Genomic DNA, 12,583 nt, shown 5'->3' on the forward strand with positions numbered 1-12,583 from the left:
GAGGGTGTGTGCGTGGGAAGGAGGGAGAGAATGTGCGTGTATGGGAAGGAGGGAGAGTGTGTGTGGGAAGGAGAGAGTGAGTGTGTGTGTGGGAAGGAGAGAGTGAGTGTGTGTGTGGGAAGGAGAGAGTGAGTGTGTGTGTGGGAAGGAGGGAGAGAGTATGTGTGTGGGAAGGAGGGAGAGAGTGTGTGTGTGGGAAGGAGGGAGAGAGTGTGTGTGTGGGAAGGAGAGAGTGTGCACGTAGGAAGGAGGAAGAGAGTGTGCGCGTGGGAAGGAGGGAGAGTCTGTGCATGTGGGAAAGAGGGGGTGAGTGTGTGTGGGAAGGAGAGAGAGTGTGTGTGTGTGTGTGTGTGGGAAGGAGAGAGAGTGTGTGTATGGGAAGGAGAGAGTGTGTGTATGGGAAGGAGAGAGTGTGTGTATGGGAAGGAGAGAGAGTGTGTGTATGGGAAGGAGAGAGAGTGTGTGTATGGGAAGGAGAGAGAGTGTGTGTATGGGAAGGAGAGAGAGTGTGTGTATGGGAAGGAGAGAGAGTGTGTGTATGGGAAGGAGAGAGAGTGTGTGTGGGAAGGAGAGAGAGTGTGCACGTGGGAAGGAGAGAATGTGTGCGTGTGGGAAGGAGGGAGAGAGTGTGCGTGTGGGAAGGAGGGAGAGAGTGTGCGCATGGGAAGGAGGGAGAGTGTGTGTGTGTATATGAAGGGGGTGTGTGTGTCTGAGAAGGTGTGAGAGGGAGAGAATGTATGTATGGGAGAAGGTGTGAGAGGGAGAGAATGTGTGTATGGGAGAAGGTGTGAGAGGGAGACAATGTGTGTGAGAAGGTGTGAGAGGGAGAGAATGTGTGTTTGTGTGAGAGGGACAGAATGTGTGTTTGTGTGAGAGGGAGAGAATGTGTGTATGTGTGTGAGAACGAACGAGAAAGGAGAGAGAGTGAGTGTGAGAGGGTGCGTGTGTGAGCAACACAGGGAGTGTGTGTGTGTGTATGGGAGAGTGTGTGTGAGAGGGAGAGAGAGGGAGTCTGCGTGTGTCTGAGCGAGAGTGAGTGAGAGGAAGAGAGAGGGAAAGTGTGTGTATGTGTGAGCAAGAGAGGGAGTGTGTATGAGGGAGAGAGTGTGTGTGAAGGAGAGAGGAGGAGTGTGTGTGTGTGAAGGAGAGAGGAGGAGTGTGTGTGTGTGTGAAGGAGAGAGAAGGAGTGTGTGTGTATGAAGGAGAGTGTGCGTATGTGTGGTGAGGGAGAGAATGTGTGTTTGTGTGTGCGAGGGAGAGAATGTGTGTTTGTGTGTGTGAGGGAGAGAATGTGTGTGTGTGTCAGGGAGAGTGTGTGTGTGTGTGTGTGTGTGTGTGTGTGTGTGTGTGTGTGTGTGTGTGTGTGTGTGTGTGTGTGTGTGAAAGAATGTGTGTTTGTGTGTGAGGGAGAGTAAGTTTTTGTGAGGCAGAGAATGTGTGTGAGAGAGGAGAGAGAGTGTGTGTATGAGGGACAGTGTGTGAGGAAGAAGAGGGACTGTGAGGGAGAGAGAAGATGTGTGTGTATGAGGGAGAGTGCGTGTGAGGAAGAGAGGGACTGTGTGTGAGAGAGTGTGTGTGTGAGGGAGAGAGAGAGGATATGTGTGTCTGTGTGTGTGAGCAAGTGTGTGTATGTGAGCGAGGGTGCGTGTGAGCGAAAGAGAGAGAGTGTGTGTGTGTAAGGGAGAGCATTTGTGTGTGTGAGCAAGAGAGTGTGTGCGTGCGTGTTTGTGAGCAAGAGAGAGTGTGTGTGCATGTGTGTGAGCACAAGAATGTGTGTGTGTGTGTGTGAGTGTGTGTCTGAGAGCGAGAGAGAGTGTGTGAATGAATGAGAGTGTGTGTGTGTGTGAGCAAGAGATAGTCTATGTGTGTGCGAGAGAAAGTCTGTGCATGTATGTGTGTGTGTTAGCGAGAGAGAGACAGAGTAAGAGAATGTGTGTGTCGGTGAGTGTATGGTCGGGTCACCTGTAGTGTGACATGAACCCAAGAACCTATTTCAGTCTGTCCTCATGGTTACCGAACCTGGCTATCAACCTCTGTTCAGTGACTCTGCGTTGTTGCATATCCAAAGTCTGCCTTGATGCAAATGCTACGACAACAGATGAATGGACACTGCACAACAATTGCCAGACAGGGATGTTTCCTCCCAGTGAGGGAACACTTCAACAGTCAAGGATATTCGGTCTCAGATTTTTGAAAAAACATACTCCAAGGCAGACTTCAGGATACGTAATAACGTAGAATCGCCGAGCAGAGGCTGATAGCCAAGCTCGGTACCCATGAGACAGCCTCCACCAGGATGTTGGATTCACATCATACTACAGGTGACCCTACGAGTCGATACACTCACACGCATGCACACATATGCGCACACATTCACGCACACAGACCCTATCTCATACACACACTCTCTCTCTTACACACACACACATACATACACACACACACACACACTTGTGAACACCCTCTCACAGGCATATACTCTGTCACACTCACGCACACGCGCTCTCAAGTGCACACACACTCACACACACACAACTCTCAAGCACAAACGTACACCATCACACACACTCTCCCACTCACACGCATATACACACACACACACACACACCCTCTTCCTTACATACACACTCTATCTCTCTCCCTCACACACAGTGTCTCTCACTCTCTCTCCTTCCTACACATATACAAATACTTTTCCTCTCCCTCATCCTCACTCCGACCCCACCCCCCCGCCCAATACACACACACGTACATAAATACATGTCAGTCTAAGGGGTAAATTTGGATTTGCAGATACGTTCTATTTTGTTCAAAAAGCACACAATCTGTTGGCAGTCAGTCATGTGACACTTTATAATTTCCTACTTAGGGAGTAAAGCTAATCTGACTCCAGGTTAGGAGACAAACAGACTCTTACCCCACACATTTAATGCATTGCCTGAGCTGAGATGTCACTTTATTTTATATACTGATAAAACCTGAAGTTATCTTGGGGCAATGACTTGAAAGAAATTCTAGGATTTACATATTAATTAATTGAAATCTGCATCCCCATTCTAAGTGATTAAAAACTTAACAGCTATCTAGGTTTGTCCAATAAGTCGCATCAATTGAATGACACTTTGATCTTTTACTTATAAATTCTGTGTCCTATATATCCTTCCTCACTAGTACCTGATGAAGGGGCAGAGCTTCGAAAGCTTTACTTTCAAATAAACCTGTTGCTGTAAAACCTGGTGTCATGTGATTTTCAAATTTATTTGCATGTAGCAGTACATGGACTCTGACCAGCTAGTTCAGAGCCAGTCGTTAGAGTAGTGAGAATTATTGAGACTCCTTTTTATATTTGTCAGCCAGACTCACTGACTGGGGCTATTAACCTGGGCTAATCAGGGATCTCATACTGAATGAAATCCACCTGGCCTCATTCCAATCACTACACCGCACAATAAACTGGTAATGTGTTTTTAAAAGGTCAACAATCACTTCCACAATTTTTTGTTTTTAAGACTGTCCTTTACTCTCTATTCAGAAATATAGAAAAACAAACAGACATGGTCTTTATATCACAAAGCAGATGATCTCAACCACTGAAGAGAATGAGCTTGCATTTAGGTTAGTTGTGATTACTTTTTTGCAGTTAATATAAAGCTTTGAAAGAGATAGTAATATATTCTAAGTATGCTTCAGCATTCAATTTAACCGTAGAAGCTGAGTTACAGGTAGATGCACAAGTTGCACAAGTATTTTTGCTTTCCATCAGTTTGAAGCATTGATGCTCTGAAACCATAATAGATTATATTGTTGAAATATTTCTAACTTCAGTTATCAATGAGAGAGAATTGGATGAATTTCTACAAATTCAACATAATAATTTTCCACATAGATTTAATTTCAATTACATAATTTTAGATGAAGCATAAATCGCTGTAGAAGAAATAATTGAAGTGGAATAGTAAAAGTGTCCTATATTTGTTTATTACAAAATATATGCATGTACAGATGTTACTCTATAAAAAGGATCTCAATCAAATTTCGTGATTAAATATGTTCAGTGATGTTAATCAATGTCTCAACAATTTAAAGACACTGAACAGTTGAAACCACACATCATTTATATGGAGCAGAACAAGATTGAGAAAAGTATATTTTGTCCAATTAATTCATATTTCTGTGGTGAGTCTATCGTGGTTGAAACGTTTGTATTTGTGGTTTTTAGTTTTAAAAATCCTTTATTTCTGTGAGTATTCCTTGAAAAGCCAGCATTTGTTCCCATCCCTAATTGCCCTTGTGAAGGTGCAGACAAGCCACCTTCTTGAATGACTGTAGTTAATAGTGCTGTTAGGAAATGTATTCCAGGATTTTGATTCAGTAGCACTAAAGGATTAGTGATAGAATTCCAAGCAGATGACAAGTGATCTGAAAGGCAATTTGCAGTTGTTTCCGTGTTTCTTCATTCCTTATCCTTGTATATGGCTAGGTGGTGTTGAAGAAGCCTTGGCAAGTTGCTGCAGTGAATTTTGTCGATGGTGAAAACAATTGTCAATGTACACCAGAATGAGTAGCTGTTTAATGTTTTAATGAGGTTCTGATCAAGTTTGCTTTGGTTTGCTTGGAATAGTGTCAAGCTTCCTGTATTGTTTATGAGAATTGCAGTTGTATGAGATTATCATGGACAATCTGGCTGAAATTTAACTGTACTAGTAGCTTCCTCCAATTCTTCTGCTCAAGATTCTCCTACTCTTAATCCTTCTTTTACTCTCGTACTGATTTGCAATGGATAAATAGTAAGTTAATTGTAAGGCATTCTGTCACTTTTAACTGTTGACTTTGTTTTCTGTGATTGTTAATTTTTTGGTGTCTTTAAGACTCTTAAGTCACCTTGATCCTTTATATTCCAGACATTTTACTTCATATAAACTGGGTAGAAAGAAAGGTAAAATTAGTGAGTTATCATTCAAATACAAATTTTATTGTCATTTCTGATATTCACTCCAAGGATCAAGGGTTGGGATGAAGCACCCAATAAAGCATGCAGAAACTTTAGAAATTTATTCAAAGCAGTCTTCAGTTAGCCCATTAGGAGTCCTTTGGCTGAATCCCCTGCAGATTTCCTGCCTGGTTGAAACATTGGCCACTAGTAGAAAGAATTAAGAGCTTCACCAGGTTAGGTGAATATTTCCTTTTTGGGGACACAAGAAGCAGGATTGTTCCACTGTCCCCCATAATGAATAAAGTTTTGGTACATGGTCTTGGACTTGTCAGCATCACTCTCAAAATCACGCAAGAGTCACATGTGGTTATCTCCTACCTACAGCTGTTTTTCATTACCTTGTCTCCCAGCTGTGGATGTAGTGTGTCAGCAATAGTTAAATGAAGTTCAGTCGTTAAATTTGCCAGTGTTTCCTGCTACCTATTGAATCTGCATAACCATCATGTTAGAAAAGCTTTCTATCTGAAAATTCCACTGAGTTAAAATCTATCTGTCATGTATCTGCTGCAGGTCTGGACTGATTGAACCAAGATTGATTGGAGATGAGCATGCCTACTAAGCCAAGTTAAGTTTAGGGACTGTTTTCCAACTTTGTACTTTCAGCAGGGAAAAATAAGCCTTCAGAAAATCATGAACAGTTAACAAATTTCTGATATATACATATGGCACACATGACTCTCAGCTGCAAATATGAGGATAATAAAATCAAAGCAGCTTTAAAGTCAAATTGTCCTTGAAAATTTATGTTTTATGAAGACACCATTGTTAAGCAGTTCCAGCTGTTATGTGTCTAAAAAGTGTTTTTGCCTTGAACGTATGAATGTGTTTGAAGACATTTTAGCAATAAGCTATGATGTGTATATCAAATGAAACTTGTGCTTGATTAATTTGTCTAAATCTTGTATCCAGAGATTGTTCTTCTCCTTGAGACAGAGTATTGTTGATCAAAGAAAGAGTGGGTTTTGCTTCTGCAGGGTTTTTGTTTTTTCTGTACAAACATTGCAAATTCTAGTGAAGGGGCATTACTTCTGATGTTCAAACTTGGTTCCACAGTTTTGAACCAGAAACAAGTATATGCGATAAGTCTCAGTGAATCCAAAAGCAGTGGAAGGAGGCGCTGATGTTATTTTCTGCGAGGAAAGAAAAATGGATTGTTGATTATCTTATACATTTATCTAATACAGTGCTTACAAATGCAGAAAGCAAAGCTCAACATGTCAATACAACCTGAATATTTGACCACTGTCCTGTGGCTCAGTGTTGCAGCATAATGTAAAAAGACTCTGAAGTTTTGACAGCCAAGCTGGCTGGTGATGGTCAACGTGATGCCTGGTAGCATTGCATAAGATTAAGGCAAACTGCAGCATATATACATGTAGATCTGAGAAAGTGATTGGAGTATTCAAACTCAAAAAAATGTGACCACAGTGACAAAATTCCTGCTGTGCTCAGTGACTGTTCCAAGTTAATCTTTGCCATTATATATAACCACACTGCCATACTTAAACACAAGTTGCAGAAGCGCTTGTTGGATTTGTGTAGGTGCAGCGACATCTCTGGTGATGTGTGTGATATTATTTGTCCTCACAGCTCATAGTGTCCATGTGTGAATGGGTTGCTCATGACACTTAAAAGTAATGCCCTTCATGCTGTATTTGATCTCAGATAGCAGTGCTTTATTTTAAAGTCTAATTTGTTTTAAAATTTGTCTTTCACAGTATGAACCAAGTGACAAATACAACCTAATATGTACATTTTCTTATGTCTTTCAGGAAACAGTGGAATATGCCTTCCTTATAATTTTTACAATTGAAACATTTTTGAAGATTATTGCATATGGACTGCTGTTACACCCCAATGCTTATGTAAGAAACGGATGGAACTTGATGGATTTTGTAATTGTAATTGTGGGGTAAGTCTAACATTTAATGCAATCCAATGTAACTAACCATTTTAACTTCTTTGGACTTATTTAAATAACCTGTATTACAATTCAGGAAGTTTGAAATGCACGGTGGGTGGATTAGCATAGAAATCACAAAATTTAGATACTAGGTAAATGGCTTGGAAATTCTGCTGTTGGTTACATTTCTTCATATGTTTCTTCACTTCAGTGAAAAATATAAAGGAGTTTTAATACTTTAATACTGTCATTGGCCGATATAGTACAAAGCAATCTCCTGAACTTATGATTTAAAGTTTATGTCACTCACATTATTTACTTTTGAGAAACTTTGTTTCCACTTGGTATGGTTGATTGTGTGGAGCAAGATTGCAAGCTTGTGACCAGTGTCACACCACATACAGATCCCAATTCTGAGGTAGCCTCCAAGTATCTGAAGAGTGTCGATCAAATGATACGTTTCCTTGTCATTACTAAAGTGTTGCTTTCCATATTTCAATTGCAATTGTTTGTGACTTGATAGGCAACTGTTTTTTGGTGGCTGAACACAGAAAATCCAAAGGATAAGTTTTGGATGAGGAAAGGAAGTTGAATGAGCAACAAAATGTTATGATTTCAGCTGATGTCTCTCCTGAACAAGCCAAATATCAGACTGAAATCTGGCTTGATAGATTTTTTTTGAATTGATGAGTAGCCTGACCCTGAAATACAAACATTCAATGCTACAAGTATTTGTTTTAACAGGAAAACAGAAATTTATATTAAGTACAATAGAGTAATCCAAGCTATTTACATATCACACAACATGAAAGATTTGAAACACAGTAATAATACTGTATCCCATCCCCATAATATTGCAGCACTTGAATATCAGAGAGAATTTACTTCTCTTTCATAGCTATAGTTTTAACTTTACATTTTTTTTTCCAATTCACACTCTTGAGAATTTGTTAGCCTCTTTCTTGATTATTCACACACCTGTGCTCAGATTTGCTCAGCTGCAGATGACTCCTCTAGTTTCTAACTGAACACTTCTGGTCAGGAGCTTTCAAACTAAATTTCTTGCATTGTGATAACCTATTTCCTAACAGGTGTAAACTTTCAATTGTCGAGAAGAAACTATTTCATATAACTCACTCCTAATAGGACGTCTGTGAACTGAAACTAAAAAATTTCCAAGCTATGGGTTTTTCCCCTAAATCCTGATTCTTCTCAACTGAAAGCAAACTAATGCTCGTCAATGTTTCCCCTGTTCACTCATAAAACTCTTCCAAAACATTATAACCACACACACCCCTCCCCACACCCATATACCCACCACCCACACACAAAGAAATCATGCCCTCACACTCTAATACATTTTGTCCTTCTCTCGCAGATGCACTGGTTTTAAAAAAACTTGAGATTCCAGAAATACTGATGAGTTAATCATTAAACTCACATACCACTCGTTCAAAATTCAAACTTTAAAATAAATTATATTTATACATATATAGATTACTATACGTACCTCACATCTTCCCCAAAGAACAATGAAAATGTATCTATAAGAGGCATTTTCATTGTCCTTTAAAAATTACAATAACACTAATTCTATATCGCATTAGTATTCGTAATATATTGGCATTAAACATTCATTTTGTGACAGAGCACCCATATTTTATTTAAGTCCATCAGTACCACATCACTTGGTGTCCTTCATATATGCCCTTGATAAAGCATCCATAATATAATTATTTCATTAGAGTTTAAAAGATAAAATGCTAAGTTCTTATCTTAACACTTTTCCGTGAAATTGTGGTACATATAAATAACAGCTTCTTTCACATTGTTGGTGATGTATATTTCAAAGTGATGTAGAGTCAACTTATGACTCAATGTCTTCTTCTCAATTGTTTATTATACATCGTTGGGATAGCATGATGGAATGCAAGCCCCATTATTCCTAAAGTCAAGACAAAAGTTAAAGATTTTTAAAAAGTATGCAGTATTCTCCAATTTGCTTGACATTCATTTTCAGGCTGACTGAAAGTATGGGCCAGGCTTCTGTATTTAACAAGAATGATTATTTATTGTAAAGAAATAAAATGTAGCTACAGATAAATAAATATGAACTGTCAGCATACAATTATACCAGTTAAAATTCTTACTTGCTTCTATGCTCCCCCTTACATCCACAGATACTGACAAAAAATTGATATTATGAACAGAGAGAAAACTGGGAAAAGAGTTTTGTGGTCTCTGTTCACAGGAGCTGCTCAGATGGTCTTTGAGTTGATCAGAATACTGCTTTTTGGTCTTCCTTCTCTCGATACTTCCATTGGTTTCAGCTGGCACAGAGTGGCTGGTTTACACTTCTAGAATGTCATTGTCTTTTTAATAAAAAGTCATAATTTACTGCATTTGCTGAAGGAAAAAGAAATTGGTTTTCAGGCTTTTACTACAGAGAACAGAGCTGGTGAAGGTCTGATAACTTCTCCCTCTCTTGTTCAGACCCCCAAACTTGTCAGAAACCTGAGAATGAATCACATAGTTTTTGGTAGCTGATAGCATTGATAACTGGTCACTAGTGCACAGAGCAATCAGGTACTTGTTGCAGCTGAAGCACCATTGTACACACCAGTGCTGCAGCTCATCTGTACCCCTTCTTCTATTACTGCTTAAACTAGCATCTATGTAAATGATGCTTATAGTGAGCATCAGATTACTTGCTTTCAAACCATGCAATAATCCTTCCGCAATTCCACTTATTTTCCTATTTCAGTCTACAAAAGTACAGAAAAATACTTTCACATCCTTCACATGTTTAATATGTTTGCTGACATGCAATTCCATTCCTTTGAAAAATAGTTGACAAGCATTTGATTCCCATCTTGGTATTTTGCAGTAAGATGTCTGCTGAAGGTGATTTTTCTGGCATCATCAGCCAGTTTGAATAGTTTCACAAAATCTGGTTTGGCTAAAACTGGTAGCGTTTTCAACACAATTTTCTGTTTTCAAACATATGGTGGTTTGGCTTTCACTAACAGGGGGATTAAGTTTAAAAGCTGCGAGGTTTTGTCTGGTTAGACCACACTTGGAATATTGTCTCCAGTTCTGGTCACCTCATTATAGGAAGGATGTGGAAGCTTCAGAGAGGGTGCAGAGGATGCTGCCTGGATTGAAGGGCTTGTCTTATGAAGAGAGGTTGAGTGAGCTAGGGCTTTTCTCACTGGAGAGAAGGAGGAAGAGAGGTGACTACTAATAGGGGTGTACAAGGTAATGAGAGGCATAGATAGAATAGATAGCCAGAGACTTTTGCCAGGGCAGAAATGGCTGTCATGAAGGTTGATAATATTAATGTGATTCAAGGTAGGTATGGGGAGATGTCAGGGGTAGATTCTTTACGCAGAGAGTGGTGGGTGTGTGGAATACACTGCCAGTGGTGGTAGTAGAGTCAGAGATATTCGGGACATTTAAGTGACTGCTAGACAAGCACATGGCTGGCCATAAATTGATGAGTGTGTAGGTTAGATTGATCTTAGATTAAGATAAATGCTGGGCCCGACATTGTAGGCTGAAGGACTTGTACTGTTCTGTTTCAAGAAGAGCAATCAATGATGCTCTCTTCTGGAGCTTCGGTGTCCATTATTGTTGGTTTCTGCAGCCAACTTGCACATTTGGTACGAGCACATGCAATGAACGCATATCATGTTTTTGGTATGGGAAGAAACTGCACATGCACAGTAAAGAGGCATGCAATTGAAACAGATTTTGAACTAGCTTGCCTGCCTCCCTTGACTCGTTTCCACGTTGTCACAGATTTTAAACGGAATATTTTTGGAATTTTAGTTCTTAAGCCGCTGATCAATGTCTTAGATTCTAAGAAGAATTATGTAAGCGTCCTGTCAAAAAAGATGATTCCTCTGTGAATTCAGTTGAGGAAACATTTGAACCCTAAAGAAAAAAGCAGGAAGTGTTCAGAGACAGCATAATGAGAGCTAGCTGAGCTTTTTCATGAACAGGAGATGTTACTTGCCCCTTACCTGAATATTTCATCAGTACAGAGGAGTTGGCAAAACGTGATGGTACCAAGTAAGACATCATTTACAGATGAAACGTCCAACTCTTGTGAACAAACACATTCAGTATTTAAAGAACTTGAGAAAACAAAACAGCAAACGTATTCAGTGTCTGATGGAGAGTGTGTTGGTATCAGATGAAGCTCAAAAGGCAAGATATGTGGTAGCTGAGCTTGTAGCAAAGTCGAAGAAGCCCCAAGCCATTGCTGAAACATTACTCATGTCTGCATGTTAAAGAAACCATAGACCTGATGCTCAGAGCTGATGCTGTAAAAAGAAGGTTGGCAAAATTTGAGTCTGATAACACATTTAAATGGTGAATTGACAACATTATCTGATATTGAGGAGTTGCTGCAAGAGACATTAGCTACTAGTGGGAAGTTTGTTTTGCATGTTGACATGGCCACTGAGTAGCTGCAGGAAATTTCTGCTTATATCAGTGTTCAATATGTTGTTGGTAACTACATTTAGGGGAATTTTTAAGGAGCTACTGAATCATGTTGACTAGTGAAGAAATATTTTCGCTGACCATTATCAACTTAATGGAAAACAAAGAGAAGTTTGAATTATACTTCCCTCAACAAATGTGGATTACTATGACTCATTATATGACCTATTCAGTTTACTGTCTTCTGACTCATCACAATATCTGTTGTTGAAAGAAAAAGAGATGTATGCAGAGCTCGAAAAGATCACACAATGAAGCTAAAGTTTGGAGAGGTGTTTTTGTACATGTTTTGGCTAAATGCACAATATGAATATCTGATGATCTCTGACAATGTTATTGCTGTACTCTTACTGTTTGCAACAACATATCTCTGTGAATTTATATTTTCAACACTAGTGTACATGAAAAATAACTGGAGGGAGCACTTGTCAGTGAGTGATCCTCCCATCAATTCCTCCCTGGATCAAAAAGCTCTGCGACACCAGCAGGCCCATGTATCGCATTAACACAATAAATTGCAACTACTTCGACTTTGTGTTTTTGCTCTGATTCATTCTTCAGAATCATCAGAAATATTTGAGTTGAGTAGACTTCGAAAATTGTTGGAGAAATTACCCAGCTGACCAGAGACCACATAAGCACGGATCGGGTGAAATTGACAAACTGTTTACTACAAGCGATATTGCGAGAAGAGAAATTGACTAGGCTGACACTGAACTGATAGTCTGTACAGATAAACCAAGGGTTTTCCTCCACGAGCGGTGGGCATAAGCAGTTTTTAATTGGGGTACAGTAATGTGGTGTGAACTACAGTCCAATCAAGAGTAAAAATACTCTGACCAATAAAAGAAAGCATACCAAATGCCTTCTTCACTATCCTATCTACCTGCAACTCCATTTTCAAGGAGTTATGAACCTGCACTCCAAGGTCTCTCTGTACAGCAACACTCCCTAGGACCTTACCATTAATGTATAAGCCCTGCTAAGATTTACTTTCCCAAAATACAGCACCTCGCATTTATCGGAATTAAACTCCATCTGCCACTTCTCAGCCCATTGGCCCATCTAGTCAAGATCCTGTTGTAATTTGAGGTAACCTTCTTCGCTGTCCACTACACCTCCAATTTTGGTGTCATCTGCAAACTTACTAACTGCACTTCATTTATGTAAATGACAAA

At 39.7% G+C, this 12,583-nt stretch overlaps 1 protein-coding gene across 1 annotated transcript in view; it reads left to right on the plus strand.

Annotated features, from left to right (window-relative positions):
- LOC132822470 (voltage-dependent L-type calcium channel subunit alpha-1D-like) overlaps window positions 1-12,583 on the plus strand; it is a 579,417-nt gene that overhangs the window by 184,819 nt on the left and 382,015 nt on the right. The window contains exon 4 of the mRNA XM_060835847.1: window positions 6,766-6,905. Coding sequence (XP_060691830.1) covers window positions 6,766-6,905 — 140 coding nt within the window. The remainder of the gene's footprint in view (window positions 1-6,765; window positions 6,906-12,583) is intronic.

Source organism: Hemiscyllium ocellatum, chromosome 14 (assembly GCF_020745735.1).
Source record: "Hemiscyllium ocellatum isolate sHemOce1 chromosome 14, sHemOce1.pat.X.cur, whole genome shotgun sequence".
NCBI classification, from domain to species: domain Eukaryota; kingdom Metazoa; phylum Chordata; class Chondrichthyes; order Orectolobiformes; family Hemiscylliidae; genus Hemiscyllium; species Hemiscyllium ocellatum.